The sequence below is a fragment of the Pangasianodon hypophthalmus genome, chromosome 10 (assembly GCF_027358585.1).
Source record: "Pangasianodon hypophthalmus isolate fPanHyp1 chromosome 10, fPanHyp1.pri, whole genome shotgun sequence".
Lineage (NCBI taxonomy): Eukaryota > Metazoa > Chordata > Actinopteri > Siluriformes > Pangasiidae > Pangasianodon > Pangasianodon hypophthalmus.
This window is the reverse complement of record NC_069719.1, coordinates 7,792,583-7,810,339: the sequence shown is the minus strand read 5'-3', so window position 1 is coordinate 7,810,339 and position 17,757 is coordinate 7,792,583. Positions and strand designations below refer to the sequence as shown.

General features: G+C 38.2%; 1 protein-coding gene across 2 annotated transcripts; it reads left to right on the top strand.

Moving 5' to 3' along the window:
- Positions 1-92: 92 nt before the first annotated feature.
- supt7l (SPT7 like, STAGA complex subunit gamma) lies at positions 93-5,980 on the top strand. Of its 2 annotated transcripts, none has more exons than XM_053237608.1 (5): positions 93-276; positions 668-1,137; positions 1,555-1,879; positions 2,803-3,040; positions 4,448-5,980. In XM_053237608.1, the coding sequence occupies exons 2-5, from the start codon at positions 716-718 to the stop codon at positions 4,708-4,710; spliced, it is 1,248 nt and encodes a 415-aa protein (XP_053093583.1). In that variant the 5' UTR covers positions 93-276; positions 668-715; the 3' UTR covers positions 4,711-5,980. The 2 variants fall into 2 exon arrangements, with proteins under 2 accessions (XP_053093583.1, XP_053093584.1); XM_053237609.1 differs by having other exon boundaries at positions 654-1,137.
- Positions 5,981-17,757: the final 11,777 nt, after the last annotated feature.

Below are 17,757 nucleotides of genomic sequence, written 5' to 3'. Positions count from 1 at the left end.
ACTTATCCATCATATTGCGGAGAACAAGAGCATTTTTCAACATTAGCGGAACTAATCCCACAGCTCCACGTAGCGACACGGAAGCATTTATATGCTTACGCATGTAGGACGCATAGCCAGCGTTTGTTCAGAGTTATTAAGTATCACTAAATAAATATTTTTGCTCGTGTAGATAATCCCCAAACTGTATTGTATTTCTAAAACCAGATGGTTATCTCGAGGAATTGAGCTAGTTAACAGCCTTAAACCGCGAACATCTGTATCATAGATGTTGACGTAAGTATTTTATAGATTTATAGATTATATATTAATCAGGGGCTCAACTTTAGTCATTTATATAAGGAGATTTTTTTTATGTTTGGTGTTTTCTATGCACAAACACACCTCGTATAGCAAGACAGCATATGATCAGTTGGATTATTGTGTTGGAACAGTTTGTAAACCTGTCCAGATGTTTAGTGTGTGTGTGTGTGTGTGTGTGTGTGTATATCTATCTATCTATCTATCTGTATATATATATATATATATATATATGTATGTATGTATGTATGTATGTATGTATGTATGTATGTATGTATGTATGTGTGTGTGTGTGTGTGTGTGTGTGTGTGTGTGTGTGTGTGTGTGTGTGTGTGTATGTGTAAATTAAATAGACTACCTCTTTCAGATCATTTACTCAGGAAGTACTGGCACCAGCTGAGGGGATCTAATAAAGATGATGCGCTACTGGGGTGAGCTCCCGGTGGCTTCTGCCCCACCAGGCCGCAGCTCCTTTGATCTCCTGCAGCGTGAATTTCGGCAGGTCGAGATGCAGGACCCTCCTCTGCACCAGCCATCAGCACGGCGTCCTCGGCCCACCACCATGCTGGACATTCCCTCTGAGCCCTGCAGCCTCACAATCCACACGGTGCAGCTGTGCCAGCATGCCCGACGACTCCGCAGCCTAATCACGGCAGCACAGCAACCCCCAGGCACTGGGTCTGAGACTCAGGGTCTCATCAAAGCAGAAGATATGGATTCACTACCACCACGTCCGGTCACACCGGCAGCACCGGATGATCTGCTGCCTCTGGACAGCAAAGCACCTCGTGAGCTGTTCCAGCTGCGGCACAGCGACCCAGAGAGCGACTTCTACAAGTAAATACAGTTTAGGGGCTGCCACATGTGTGATGTGTCATGGTTTAGCATTAGTAGATATAAAATAAAATAAAAAATCCCAAAGGAGATTTTTCCGTGCCTTTTTTCAGCTTGCACAAGGCAATGCAAATCACAATGAGTAAATTTGGTAGTAGAAATATAGATATAACCCTATAATATATAATATTAATGTTAATAGTAATGTTCTTATAAGAGAGGTCACATAGAGACACCTTATAGTACATATTATTATACTTTAGTCTTATTTATCTTTTGATTTGTGCTTCTCATAATATCATATCTGTCATTTTAAGGGCCCATTTACCACCTCAGAGAATCAACATACTAGGACAAATCCACGTTATGGTTCCTCTTTGCGTTCTTCTTTCCTCTTTGTTCTCTTTCTTTCCTGTACAGGGGTGAAGGAGAGCCAGTGACAGAGTTGAGCTGGCCCTCATGCCGCCAGCTCCTGTACCAGTCAGTTGCCACAGTGTTGGCGCACGCAGGTTTTGAGTCAGCGATGGAGAGCGTGCTGGAGACCCTGACTGACCTGGTGCATGAGCATTACCTGCGTCTGACTCGGCTGCTGCGCGTGGCCGTGGACCGCGAGGCCCGTCTCGGCTCCACTCCTTTTCCTGATGTGGTGGAGCAGGTCTTCCATGAGGTGGGCATCGGCAGTGTGCTGGCTCTGCAGCGCTTCTGGCAAGTCCGCATTAAAGACTACCACAGCTACATGCTTCAGGTAAGCCACACTACCCGCACTGGCTTTAAGGTAGGGCTGTCATGGTACCTGACTTTTGACCAAATTAGAATCCGTTTTATTGGTCAAGTATGGCTGAACACACAAGGAACGTGACCCTGGGTTTCACAGCTATACACACAGCACATGAATTAACTATGTAAACAACAAACAACATCACGGACGACAACAAATTAGTAGCACTAAAGTAATTCCTTCTAGTGTGACTAATGTGCCAGAATGAGTGCAAACTGAGAAATACAATAAATAAATGTACAAGATTGTTAAAGCATGTATTGTACAGGTGTTGCACAGTCTATCTATTTATTAGTCTACATTTTATTTATTTATAAATAAAACACACAGTGAAGTATTTTAACATCCAAAATTTAGATTGCTAGAGTTAAAATAGGATTTCTTCATTTTTATGACAACAAAGGTCTTCATAAGTTAAATAAAACTAATAAGTAACTAATAATTACTCCAACAATGGTTTCTTTTAATATGTTCTGAAATGTTTACGTGTTAGAGATGTGTAGCGCTGACCCAGTAATCCCAGTATACAGATTTAAAACATGTGAAATGAAGAATGGTAAAGGAGGTTATTATGAATTCCTCAGTTTGTGTGCCTGAGTGACTGTTATGTCATGGTCTATATATATATATGTCACGCTTTTCAAACTTTTAATGAAACTCTGGTTTGATGAACAGAATAACAGAATTAGGGGATAGTTGTACTGCTGCTGGCTCGGTATCTTAATGTGCTAAATACCACAATATATTATATAAACAATGATCAAGACATGCCTGTTGGCACAGAATAAACCAAATGAAAATATATATGGCCTGTGGGCTGTATGTTATTGGAAGTTGATGATATTTTGTGAGTCATCAGTTAATTGAATTGCTCTGTTTTTGGTGTGTAGGTCAGCAAAGAGCTCTCAGACGAGTACGAGAGATTGGTAAACCCAGAGAAGGCTCTGGAGGATTCCAAGCCACTTAAAGTGAAGGAGGAACCTATTAGTGATCTTGCTTTCCCTCTGAATGAGGAAGCTGAGGGAGAGTTGATTTCAGCAGAACAATCAATGTCCACTGGAGTACTGGGAATGTCCAGTGACAGACTGGCTGGAGGACTGGAGGATGGACACTCGCCTCACACCTCAGGTACTAAAGACAGAGAAGAGAATTTAGGTTTCACTTATGAATATATGATTTAAGCCCCATGTGGTCTTTATTTCTTTTTTTTTTTCAGTCTGTAATAAAATATATGCAATTCTCTTCTATGGTAAAAATCTTTCATCTAGAGTTATTTTCCTATGAACCCTGATGTTGAATTATTATTGCTTAAAATTGAAATGCCTATCCCTCATTTCTGGAAATATCTTCTATTAATCTGTCACCAAAAACATCTAAATAGAGCGAGTAGCAGCAGTCAAAAACTTTTTTCCCTAATGTAACAGGCAGAAAGGTCACCCCTGTAAAAGTAGAGATGACTATCCAGGCACGATTAAAATGGGCACCACAGCTGGATTTGTTAAAAAACAAGCAAAAAAAAAAACAGTAGGTAATTTGGGCTGGAATTTTCTCATTTGAGGAACTAAGAAAACACTGACATTGCAGATCTCACTCATCTGAAAATAAAATCACAGAGTAGCACCTGTAAAAAGCCCAGTTTAGACAGGATTAAATTAATATGGAGACCTGGGCTAATGACACTATTTCTAGGTGCTGCTCTGTGAGATTACTTCCATCCAGATCAGCCATATCCTCATTTTTCTCCCTCATCTCCCTCATCAAATTACAAACCTAATGACCTAATCTAATCCTAAAAATAATAATGTTGTCTCTGGTCAAACCATGAATGCATATAAAACAACATATACACTCAGCAACCACTGAACAGTTGGCACAGTGGGCACAGGCTCACCGAAACTGGACAGTTGAAGATTGAAAGAACGTTGCCTCAGATTCTCTGTTCTTGGCTGACAGGAGTGGAACCTGATGTGATGCACATCTGCATCAAGGCTTGATGTGCGTTCTGAGATGCTTTTCTGCTCACCACGGTTGTAAATAGTGGTTATTTGAGTGTTTTTTCCCCTCATTCTGATGTTTGATGTAAATATTAACTGAAGCTCTTTAGCTTCAGGTGCATGATTTTATGCATTGCACTGCTGCCACTTGATTGGCTGATTGTTTAAAATGGATGGTGAGTGTTTGGAATCCCACATAGCAAAAACAACACCATGGCCAACTCCCCATCATGCATCAGTTTAATTACCATCTGGAAGCAAAAATCTTGATACAGTCGTCAACCATAAACAAAACTATGTTTGCATAATATGGTCAAAATACTATATTAAGGCTCTATGGCTGTGTATTGTGTGTGCAATATGCCTTACTGTATATAAAAACTAATAGCATAACCCTTGTTGTGACATGACTGGTCTAGATGCTCACATAGCATACATATTCGAGACACTGTAATTATGATTAACTGATATACTGTGCAGTATATAATAAGATGTGATCTATTTGTTTTTTTTTCTGATCTGATATTTCTATATGTATCAGGTGCAGCAGGAAATGGCTCCCCCTTGTGGCAGCTGCAGCAGGTAAAGATGGAGCCGCAGGACAGTGAGGAGGGCCAGGTTTCAGGCCATGGCGTTCTCACAAGTGATGTCTTTGAGGAGGGCCCTATGTCCACCATAAGCGACGCTGGAACAGCTCCGTCTCCCGGCGGCTCGGACGCCAGCTATGGCTCTCACTCCCCGGACTCAATGATAGGCACCTCCCCTTTCAACCAGCGGCCGAAGAAAAGAATGCGCAAAGTGTAACCACGTATTTAAAGACTTGTTGCACAATCTTGATGATTGTGATGGAAGATATGGTTTCCTTTTGTGGTATTTTGTATTAGGGCCAGTGAAAATAAATCAAGGTTATGCTAAGATGACTGTGTTTATGTGACTGAAAGGGAGTATTCTCTAACAAGTGGCTCCTGGTCAATGTTTTATCTGCTTACTATGCCACATGGTTTGTATTGTTCAGCGTTTGAAAAACAAGCATCTGTTTATTGTAATGGAGCGACACGGGAATCACCTCAAGGGGAATAATTATAGGCGGTGTTTGCTTCAGAATGTACAGGTACATCAATCAAGGGATAATGGCAAATTAATTACAGCACACATAAATCTGCATATTAAATAGACAGGCTATTACAATTCCTGTTCCAGCACTGAACATTTCCACTTGTCACAGTGGAAGCAGGGCATTGTGTGCAAGCCAGATGCACAAGGAATACCGCTGAGGCTAAACATCCACCCACATACACCAGCATCCCATGTTACCATAAATGATCAATTAGCACAGGAAATTACAGGTGTATTTTTAAAAATTAATCTGATGTTGGTATCGTAACTCTCAAGGGCTCATGCTTGAATCTGACTTATGTAAATGTCATTTCTGTTGCAAGCTGTAGATAAATACAGGGACTCATTTTTTTAAACCTATAAGAACAGTCCATGCGAACCTACTATCAAAAGTTAAACAGTGAAAGCTTCCTTTATACTGGACCATACTTATGATAAATCATTTCTATCCTGATAGGAGTGGTCTCTTCCAGGATGATCCCGCCCCCATCCACAGGGCTTGAGGGCTCACTGAATAGTTTGATGAGGATGCAAATCATATGCTATGGCCTTCACACTCACCCAATTGGAGTGATGTTTTAGACAGGGCTCTCCACCACCATCATCAAAATGCCAACTGAGGAAATATTTTTGAGAACAATGTTGTTCATCTGTCCGATACAGTTCCAGAGTCTGTGCATCGAAGATGTCTTAGTGGCACAACACCTTACCAAGACACTTAATGTTGGTTTTTCCTTGAATTTGTCACTATGATCTACTCCTCTTTGCTACATTAACAGTCTGAAATGGGAAAGAGGAATGTCTTTTTTTTTTTTTAATGACACAAACTCTAAGCAACAGTCAGAAATGTATTGTCTGGTCATCTATTTTCTTAAATAAGAGCAAATCCTGTTATTAAAAAATGATATTGTATATTGTTACTAACAACTTGTCAAATAAATTGGCATAATTAGTAGGCTTTCTGTCTGTGTGTGCCAATACTTTTTTATTCTCATAAGAGTTTAAAAAAGAGACTGGATAAAAGTATACACTTTCATACCATGATGAACCCCTGATTACAAAATCCTACAATTATATTATTTTCCAGGTAAACAGGTTGTATAGTTGTATAGTTTTATATGGTAGCATTTTATCCAGGGACACTTTTGCACTGCAGATGACTTATATACTCCATGTAGCTTTACTGGTGCATTTAGGATATTACAGTTACTTGTGTCAGCCATGTGTCCCTGAGTGTTTTGATTGGCCTCTACAAGGTTGCACCAAATGGCCTATATGCTCTAGCAATTTTCATTAAACTATAATCCTTATATACTGCTGAATCAAATATGTAGAACAGAGGTGCAGAGACGGGATGAGTCAAATATGGGGAAAAAATCGTTACAGTTCATGAATTATCTCCTAGTTGTCTTCGGGCTTTTACTCTACATTCGTACTAGCAAGCGACAAATTCCTTGTGTCACTTGTGTCTTTGTTTGTCTCTGTTTGTGGCTGTGTAGTGACTGCTACTGTTGCACTAATCAGTGTGAAAATTAGTTTGATTTACATTTTATATGCTAGGCTTCATACTAGCTTTGTGGCAAATTAGCAAAGCAAGCTAACTCTACTGGCTACACACACTCACCAGAAGCAATAATGGTTTCTGCTATACTTCCTTCCAATCTTTTTTCCTTATAATTTCATCACTATATACATTTAATGAGAGATCGTATACGAAAGGATAAGATAAAACTGTAGTTATAGGTTTATCTTGGATCTTTGTGTCGATTGTAGGAGTTGTGAGTAGGGAGTCAAAGAAATGTCGGACCACATGCACCATTGGATTGGTCTGAGGAATCATTAGAATCTTTTGGATTTGAGGTTAAACGGTGCCATATCTAATTTACATACAACTGAGAAAATCTCAATTCAAATGTTGCTTGCCGATGTTGCTGAAATCGCAGCTCTGTGTTGCACAAGTACATGAAAAATGACTGGTTGCCTGTAACTTTGGATTTGGAACAAAGGATTTTTCTTGCCATTGTTTGGAATTATTTCCCAGTCTTAGCAGTGCATGCAGGCTAATGTACATATACAGGCTAGCATCATGGAGTGCAATGGAAAAGACTGTAAGGAGAAGACTGAATGCTGAGTGTTCCTGGAGAAAGGGACAATGGCATATTTCTACTGGGAAATAAACCAGAAACTCACAGCAAGTGGCTGTCCCCAAAGAATTTAATATTCAAACGCACTATGAAAACAGCCTTGGAAAAATCCAACAGTGTTTAACTAATAGTCAAGCTGTGAAAATATCAACAAAAGCATATAATACTGTATTGAAAAATGCATTGTGCGTTGTAGTCTTAGGAAAATGCATTGTGCGTCATAGTCTTATTTTAACCAATGCGGCTGAATGAGTTTGCAACCCTGGTGCAGAAAATCATCCCCAGTCCCATTATTGTAACAGCAGGGGGCAGTGTTGAGCCACACTGCTTCATTGCAGGCGTTCAGTATTCTTCTTGCTTGTGCCTGGTATTGAACCTCCTGCTTTGTGAACAAGCAGTGATTCTGTTTAAACAGGTGGACAGATCCATTCAGCATGTCTGAACTGTCCGTTTTCATTCCGAAGTCACAATTTCTTTACAGCTTTTTTTCCAATAAAAGGAAGGCATGTTCAGAGCTTGGTGGGATAATTATCCTCAAGTGGCCTCACAAATGCCTGCATCTTTCCAATGGAAAAAAAAAAACAAAAAACAAAAAAAAGGAAGGAAACAAGACCCATTTTCATCTTGTAAGTGACAACACCTGGAGACAAATATTTCGCTCTGTCTGCCAGCTCACTCTGTGGTTCAATCAGATAAACAGGGCTTGTTATTCTCGTTTGGTGTTCACTCTGTCCACCTGGCTTCTGTGAACTGAGTAATTTGTTCACTGGCTAACATCAGGTTTATGTCACTCTGCATCTGCTGAGTGCACAGTGCACTCATGGATCTCATGGATTTCATTTACAATCTGTATTCCGCAATATTAGGTGAGATAGCAATGAGAATTACTACACGGATTTATCACATAGCTCTGTGTGTGATTTTATCAAATCTAGGTCATTCACAGTGTGGATTCATCTCTGCACAATGCAGCTGAATTTCAATTTAGAGGTACCGTTAAGGGCACAGGCTTTAATATCCATCCATCTATCCATTTTCCGTACGGCTTATCCTACACAGGGTCGTGGGGGGAGCCTGGAGCCTATCCCAGGGAACTCGGGGCACATGGCACAGGTGCCAACCCATTGTAGGGCACAGGTTTTAATACTTATTGCAAAATAAAACAAAGACATTTCACGTGGTAGGTTTTACAGATGGTACTTCATTAACATCTGTAAAACCTACCTTATTTTAAGATTAACGAAACTATCAAAATTTCATGTAAATGTCTTTTTTCACATATTCTGTTGTTTCTTTTAGATTTTTGGCCATGCTATCATACTTTAATGAAAAAACCCATGAAAACTGGACATGTTCTGTAATACTGTAATACCAAAAGGGGCTGCAAAAATTTGTTTTAGTTAATGAATTATGTAATGTATAAAATACGGGGTGTATTTAAATATGGGAAAATAATAAATGACAGGGTGGTGTGATGCAGCCTGACACTAAAAGGAACTACTCTTACCACCTTCAAAGTTGATAGTTTTCCTATAAAAGCATGTGCTGATGTATTTTATTCCTCTTATACCACATCAATTTGCCTCTGATTACAATTTTTATTTATTAAAGAATGGTAAATTTTATTTGTTTTAGTTATGTTTAATGTTGTTGAATGTCCACGAATCTACAGGGTCTCCATACATTGGGGACTATGTACACTAGCACCACGTCGGTTGTGGCTTCATCAGTAGATGTTCGTGGACGTCCACTTCTCGGTTGGTCCGCAACACTTCCAGTCTTAACAAAGAATTTGTTAATACGTTTGGCAACATTGTCGCATTGTGCTTGTCATGTTTCCTGTTAAAGTCCACCTCAACCTTGCGACAGCGTTCTTAAAGGCTATCTGAAAAAAAAAAATAGTTTATATATATATATATATATATATATATATATATATATATATATATATATATATATTAAACTAAGTATAAAAAAATTTGCTTAAGACACTTTGCTTTAAAGTGTTAACTTTCCCTATTTATGGAGACTTTTGGTGCACCCTGTAGTTCCTGTTATCACTTCTTGTATTTTTCTCTATCTCTTAAAGTTGAAGACTCTCCCATATCTGAAAAGAAAAAGGAACAGCTTTACAAAGCACTGCCACTGGAGACTCCTTACATGCTGGAAATATTAAATAAATGTCTTCTCACAGAAAGCTTCACCGTATTAACAATTATATGTTATTATACCCATGTTTTTTTTAATCTGTTTATTAATAGTCTTAGATGACATGAAGCATCCACCAAACAAGTCCCTGTGAATTAGTCATGATAGAAACAATAATGTATTTATAATGAGTGCATTAATATAAACCTATGATTTGTCCTGCAGGTGAAACTATTGTCAGAGCTGCTTTTACAGAAAATTAATCAACACCTTCTGACCAATCTGAATTATAAATGTAACAAGTCCTGTGAATAATTCAGTACAGTATAATGTATTGTAATAGCATCATAAATGTCCTATCTTTGTTCCTGACTGTTTGTGTACAGATTGAAGAAAACTCTTCTGTACAATGTCCAGGCATCTATGGGAACTGATCAAATACACATACAGTACCATGGGTTTTTAATGATAATTAGATAAACATTGGCACTTTTTTCCCTCCCTTTTCATAAGAAGGTGCTGTTTTGGATGCGGGATATTTCCTGTGACAGCTCTGATAGCCCACTGATGTTGGAAACACTTCACCAAAACCTCATAAACACAACTGATTCTGCCACTTGTGTGAGTGCGAGTGTGTTACACAATAAAACGGGTTGAGAGGGTTTCATCTCAGCAGACATTTCACTTCAGGAAGCATTAGTTTTGTTGAGTTGGGCCACTCTGATCTTTTTTTTTTCTAATGGGTTATAAACAAAACAAACTATTCAATCTCCGGGAGGAAAATGATTTTCTGTAGGCATCTGAAATATCTGCTTTTCTTTTATAGTCCTGTCAATCTGCAGTTCTGGTATAGTTTAGGTGGTTTCTCTTGATGCCAAAGTAAACTAAGCTCACCACTGAGCTCCAGACGTTTTACACTGTGGGCGGCCAGCGAAACGAATGCAATCTCAACACACTCCAATTTAAAATTCCACCCAAAACACTTATTAAGTGCAGAAAACTAAAGTATCCTGCATCCATCACTTGGCAGCAGTAACGCACAGGCACTCAAAGACTCTTAAAACTAATTGGCCAAAAGGCTCTCTTGTGTGTGTATTGAGTCCGCAGCTTATTCAGTAACTTAACTACTACTGTCTCTTGCTTTCTTTGTAGAGATGACATGATAAGCTTGATTATGTGTTTTTACTGTATGTTTAGGTTTGAAATGACCTTTATGGTGCATTCAGTTCACATTAATTTAAATTCTATATCAGTACATATGATGTGTACAAAACAACGGCATTATCAGGGGGATCATGGATATGCAAATGAGCACCCGCTATGTGAAGGCACAGTGATGCTACAGTACCAAAAAAACTTTATGTACATTATCAAGACCCAAAGTAGGCACCCCTAAAATTATAAAATTAAAATGACTGCATAAAGCATGAATGCTATATTCTAGGGAGATATAGGTACAGTTTCAATTCAATTCAGTTTTATTTGTATAGCGCTTTTAACCATGGACATTGTCACAAAGCAGCTTTACAGAAATAAATGGATTCACAAAAAAAAATATATTGTAAATATGTGAATTTATCCCTAATGAGCAAGCCAGAGGCGACGGTGGCAAGGAAAAACTCCCTGAGATGATATGAGGAAGAAACCTTGAGAGGAACCAGGCTCAAAAGGGAACCCATCCTCATCTGGGTGCAACGGATAGTGCAATTATATATAAATCCCTTCTATTATTGTGCACTATATGGACAAATAGTGCAATTGTGCAACCAGTAAATTCATCACAGTTTTTGCAAGAAGTCCGGTTGGTTGAAATCTATCCACTGTCCACTGATGGAGTCCTGAGTACGAAGATGCTCTGGCAACCGCAGCCCCAAAGCCACTACAACAATCACAGTCCCAAGCCATTACAGTACAGCTCCCCATATGTGATCCCTAAGCCATCTCCACAGTCCCCAGGTGGCACCATCCCCAGCAATCCAAATGGTTCTTCAGGCAGTCCATATGGGGCCACCCCCAGCAGCAGCGAGTGAGCTCAGCCGATGAGAACTCCAACCAGAAGTAGGGCATCAGGATGGGTCAAGCAGCAAGGAGGAGCAGAAGGGGTCAGGATCACTGGCATCTCAGAAGTAGCATGTGTAGCTCGACAGGGAGTGTGGGAGAGAGAGAGATGGAGAGAAAGGGAGAGATTGTTAGGTAAGCTTTAGGCACAGTTTATTCCTGCATTAACAAAATATTTGCAATACTGTATATGTGGGCCTTTTCCTCCATAGTGTTGCATAGTGGATATGCAAAACTATTTCTAAAATATTGACAGAATATTGGCGGACATGGTGGTCCCACAGCTCTACAGTCCCTGGTTCGATCCTGAGGTCAAGTAAATGTCTGTGTGGAATTTCACATGTCCTCTCTGTGTCTGTGAGAGTTTCCTTCTGGTTTCCTCCCTCCTCTAAAAAACATGCCGGTAGATGGATTAGCTTTTCAAAACTGCCCCTTTTTCAAAAGCGTGGATGAGTATGTGAATGTGTTTGCACGGTACTTTGTGATGGTCTGGCATCCCATCAAGGGTGTATTCCCACCTTGCACACAATGTTCCTGGGTTAAGCTCTACTGTTTATCTCCAGTAGTTTAAATGTTTCTTCCATGGATAATTATAGTATATACTACAATCCAATGTAAAATGTTGTCATGAGTTTTTTTTAAAATCCTATTTACTGGTAGTATTTATCTCACTCTTCTAGAATGAGTGATGTTGATCAAGTCAAATAACAGTTCATGCTATTAAGAAAAAAAGCAGTCCACCAGACGAGTTACTTGTAGATAACAAGGTTCAGCAATTTTTTCTGTTTTGATTCACTGCACATAAATTAGGCTAACAGTCTTCCTATTGAGCTGGTAATTTGATTGAAAACTGAAACTCTGTAAAAAAAACAAAAAAAAAAACAAGATTAAAGTTACTCAAGCTTTCAATATAATGGGATAAGTAATGGCTGAATTCTAATAATGCATACTTGGTAATTCTACCTTCAAAGCAAGACTTAATGAATTAGGATCATTGAAACAAAACTGGGCTGTCAAGCAGAACATTAAAAAAATGTACTGAACGTTATTCTGTGTAATGAGGGACAAGAACATGACGCACAAATAGTTATTTCCATCTCATGATCGTCACTTGTTTTAGAAAGATGAGTCACTCAGTCACTGAAGCACAATTTGTCTATAAGGACTAACATCATGTCTAAAAAGAGGGTAATCTATCATGATCAGAAAAGCAGGAAAACAATTGTGGAAGTGAACAGACAGTATTCTGACTAGATCTTACAGAATTGCTAATAAATGCAGGAACTGCAGTGGATACTAGTGTCCTAAGGACAGATACAGAAGGCTGACATGGTTGCTATAAGACTGTAAGAAGATAAGCACCAGAGGGCAAAACTGAAATGTGGTGGGTGGCATGCAAGCTTGGCAGTTTCTAAGACCCTGCAGTATTTCATTTTTTCTTTTTCATCCTCAGTTAAGACTGAAGTGTTTTCAGAAGAATGTTATGTGCAGGTGGATGGAGCCACAACAGGGAGAAAAGTGAAGTAAAATTCTGCTTCTGGTCATGTTGCAGAGCAAGCTGTGAATTCCAAAAAGCAACTTTCTTTTCAGAGTGGTTTATAATGTCATGCTGCCTATAGATAACAGCATTCTAGCCATAACGATAATAATAAAATGTCCATAATGGATCCAGATTTACTTCTTTGAAAACCAAATGGTCCATTTGTGCCATTGTTAAAGTTGTTTTGTAAGGCTAATACAGCCTGTGTCAGCACCTGAGTCACAATCCTGTAAAAGTAATTCACATTTAGAGCTGCTTGGGTCCAATTTTGAAGGAAAATATGGATGAATATGTCATAAGTAGTATTTGAATGGATAATATTTCCAGACATAGTGTGTCTGGTAATGTTGCTGTAGTAATTATAATCATTAAGTGATTGTATGGGATATCCATAAAGTGATTTCATCATGTATGAATGGCTGTCGCAAATGATTGCAAGCATTTCCTGGAGTGTCATTATAATGTAAGTAAATGTAAAAAAATCTTTTCCCACAGGATGCAACAGAACATTTACCAACATGTCAATTCAAATAGGATTTTACCTTGGGTTATGTCTACTGATAATTTATATACAGTACCTTGCAAAAGTCTTAGGCACCCTATTTTTTCAGTACAAACTTTGTTATAGATTTTTATTTCATGACTTCTACATTATTGATTCAGTACAAAAACATTTTTATTATTTTTTTAAGTGAAGGATCATCACACCAAATATTGACTTTGTTTAATTTATTACTGTTTACTGCTCTTTGTAGTATTTTTTTTTAAATGTAGAAACATTTAATTTCATTATTTTTAAAGGCATCTTTGCTCTACAGCATTTCTTTGCACGTGCCTAAGACTTTTGCACAGTACTGTATATGGTTAAATACAGTGTGATCTTTTCAGGCATATGCACACACAGTCCACACTTGGGGGATTTGGATGGAACTTTAATCCCAGAGATACTCTGGTAATGATTACATTATGCCACCTCCACATGTAAAAGTGGTCCAATCCAAATATATATAAATTTAAAAAGTAGTCCAGCCTCATAAACAAAATAAACAGAGAACACAGATCGGCTAATAAAAATACAAACACCGTAAGCGACCAGGTGTGTGCGATTTTCTCTATATGCTGTCTTATAGCTGGCTAGCTGCTATCGTAAGCCTCAAAGTTGCAGGAAGCCCCACAGAGAGGAAATGCACTCTTTCGCCTTTATTATAAGCTTGTGCTGTAGCTAGCTTGCTAGTGTAGCTAGTGAGAATTTAATTCAGTTCAATTCAGTTTTCTTTATATAGCACATTTAACAATGGACATTGACACAAAGCAGCTTTACAGATATCCGAATATAGATATAGATTCAGATTTATCCCTAATGAGTAAGACAGAGGTGACGGTGGCAAGGAAAAACTCCCTGAGACGACATGAGGAAGAAACCTTGAGAGGAACCAGACTTAAAAGGGAACCCATCCTCTTCTGGGTGACACCGGATAGTGAGTCAAGAGTATAGTAATAAGTCACCAGTCACAACATTAATTAATGTGAGAAGAAGTCAGCACAACCCTTTAGAAAATGTTCTTTCACAAGTAACTTGCGATTAATTTTTTTCTACCAAAGAAGGTGAAATTCCCTATATCCTCAAATCTTACATACATCCACTTCACTAATGAGTAATTGTTTTTTTTAGTGTTAGTAATTTATTTTTTTTTTTTTTAGTATATACTATATGTGCTGGTCCCTGTGTCCACTCAGGTTTCCTCAGGGTTGCCCAGTTTTCTTCCGAGAAACATGCTAGTAGGCGGATTGGTTATGCTAATTTTCTGCTAGGTGTGTACATGGTGCCCTGTGATGAAGTGGCTTCCCATCCAGGGCACAGTCTTTCTTATACCTCCGGTTACTGAAGATATTACAAATAAATTAATGTACCTGCTGTTTCTAAAATAACCACATGATAATATCTGAATAAGCAAGATTTCAGACAAAATAAAGTCTTCCCAGTACACAGACTACTTATGGAAAGACTACCTCTCTTCTGCTTACTTATTACATAATTATTCCTATTAAATATTAATAATTTTCTATATATGATTTTGGAAATTCTGCATACTGGATCTTTTAAGTATGAACAGCCTTGCTTTGGCTGTCCAGCTCTTTCTGCTTCATTATTGTACAGCTTATTAATCACCTGAGAGTTTAATGGTGTCCACAGGAAATTAAGTAACAAACACTTCAAGATTGAGGAAAGTCATTAGACTATCTCACTTTAGACTCTGAGGAGTCACATTGAAATAAATAAATAAATAAAACCAGCCATTATGCATGGTTAATTAAGAATGAACTAGTCTCTGGAGAGGACTGGGCTGCATTTCCTTTATGATAAGGCTCTCATCTTGCTGAAAGAACAGCAGGAGTTTTTTTAACCAAGGGGATGGAGGATGGAGAATCAGACAGCAGGCGACTTAAGGAACGCCTGCGCTCTTCTGTCGCCATGGTGACTGCATCACTCTCTTTCAGATATACAGAAGTACACTGAGAGCAAAGACGCACAACCTCTTTGGAAAGATTGAGGATAATGGAGCACATGAGTAGCACTGATCACAGCCAAATGGATACTAAGAACATTTATGATATCTGGAGAAGTTGTGGTACTATTTGTGCTGTGCCTCCAATCATTTTTTTCAGTGTTACCCGTGGGAAGATTTACATTACGAGAGTTAAACACATCTATTTTAATGTGCACTGCTATGTAAATGCTGTTGTGCTAGTTAGCGTATTTACCCACAGTGGATGATGTTTCTGTTATGATCAGATATAATGGTTGCAGTGTCAGGTGAGATGTAATATACTGTATATATCGCACATGATAAAGGTGACCTTGTGGTACTGTCTTAAGCTCTTTGACTGTAAAGGCTACGGCTATAAGAGGCTCAAGATATCTCACCAGATATGTCTCCCCAGAGCGTTTCTGCTCTTTTATTAAATACTTTTCCGGTGATAAACAATTCTGTTAACCAAACATTCATTTGTCTAATGCCTTACCCATTCTATGTTTTTTCTCGTTATATTTTTGTGAATGCACATCTTTTAACTATACAGAGATAAAAAAGATTTAATTAAAAATATTTTTAACACACTGTACAAATGAATGTTTGGACACACCTATCCATTGAGGGATTTTTCTTTCTTTCTTTTTTTTATGAGTTATTTTAAAATAATAGTAAAGACATCAAAACTATAACATAAGAGTTTATCCAAAATTTTAACTTGTACTGTGGCTGTATAGAAATATTCGAACACTTGTATTTTGGAGAAAGTTACAAAAGCACAGTGATGATTAGAATAGAAAAAGGGGTAATATCCAATAAAATCAGGGCCTGAAGAATACCACAGCAATTCGCCAATGAATAGTGATTTTCTTATTTATTAAAGAGCGACATTCTTTTTATTATGTTATAGTTACCGAGGCCAAAAAACCCTGGAATTTCCATCTGTTTTGGGTGTGCTTGTGTTCAGCATTGAATTTATTTGTGATGTCACACTCCACAGTAGTGGTTAATAGCTCATATGAAAGTAGACATGCAGGGCTTTAAGAATTTTCAGTTTTTCATAAGTATTTCTTTCTTTCTTTCTTTTACCTAGCCTACTAGTTTTAAATGTTATAATTTTATTATGGCAGTTATATATGGTGATTTACTATCAGAAAAGCTTTAGTTTTGCTGTCTGTTTTATCTCTGTACCAGTGTTATTGTGGAGAGGTGTGAATTGTTTGCCCAGCAGGGGGCTCACACCCCTCACCTTTCCCATCGCCCTGCTCATCAGCAGCTAAACACAGAGATATGATACTCTACATACAGAAACCCAACAGTGTCCTGACTAATCTTATAACAGACTTGCAGCGATAATTCACTTGTTTATACTGATTGAAAATGTCTGATAAGTCGATTTCCATTCCGTCAGCAGAATGGAATACCAGTGTACTGTGAGAAAGGGTAGTTTCACATCTGTGAAACATGTTCCTGTTATCACTTACATTAGAGCAGCTATAAACAGTTGTTTCCTCACCAGCCTCTCTTTTTACTCATGTTTTAATCATGTTAAATGATTTATCAGTGTTTTTCTTTGTTAAATAACAGCAACCTTATGTTAATTCATTTATTAATAGACCATGTGGAGTGTAGCCCATACAAGTCCCTGTGAATGAGTTACTGTATAAATGATAATATATTAGAATGAGCCTATTAATATAAATCACAGAATTGTTGTTATTGAAAATTAATCAACACTTTCTAAACAATCAGTTGGTCATGAGGGTTCAATAGTGTTGTGTATAAAGCCTTTTAAATAATCTGTACTGGAGTACAAAGACTAAAACTGTGGGAAACTCCATGTTTTTACTTACAGATCTCATCATAAGTTTTATGGCAAGAGACTGACACTACACACACTCTGAAATGCCCTTCAGCTCTTGGTATTTTGGGAAAGGAGCCATGAATCTGGTATAGAGGGGAGGTGTCTTTAAATGGAGCGTTCCCTGAGGCCATCTGCAGAAGCAGTTCAGGTAGAGGTTGAACATGATGCAGAGATGAGGCTAATTACGTATGCCTGCAGGCAGCATCAGACACAAATCACACCAGCTGGAGGAAAGACCTCTCTGACTAATGCAATTTTTCTTATTAAGTCATTTTTGCCAAGAGGGACCAGCCCTGGAGTTACAATGAAAGCAACCACTTATAAATAAATGTGCTGACATTTGAATTCTTATACGTTATTACAAAAAAGGCTGGACTAGTTTAAAATTTACAAGAGAAGAAGAAGTCATTTGCAAGAAGGAAAGATTATAACTGAAATTAGTATGAACTA

What these genes read in the sequence shown, in the direction of transcription:
- supt7l (XM_053237608.1), top strand. Translation starts at nt 716, where the DNA reads ATGATGCGCTACTGGGGTGAGCTCCCGGTGGCTTCTGCCCCACCAGGC. An exon ending in CCAGAGAGCGACTTCTACAA is followed by an intron (nt 1,138 to 1,554) that starts GTAAATACAGTT and finishes TTTCCTGTACAG; the next exon opens with GGGTGAAGGAGAGCCAGTGA. An exon ending in ACACTCGCCTCACACCTCAG is followed by an intron (nt 3,041 to 4,447) that starts GTACTAAAGACA and finishes TATATGTATCAG; the next exon opens with GTGCAGCAGGAAATGGCTCC.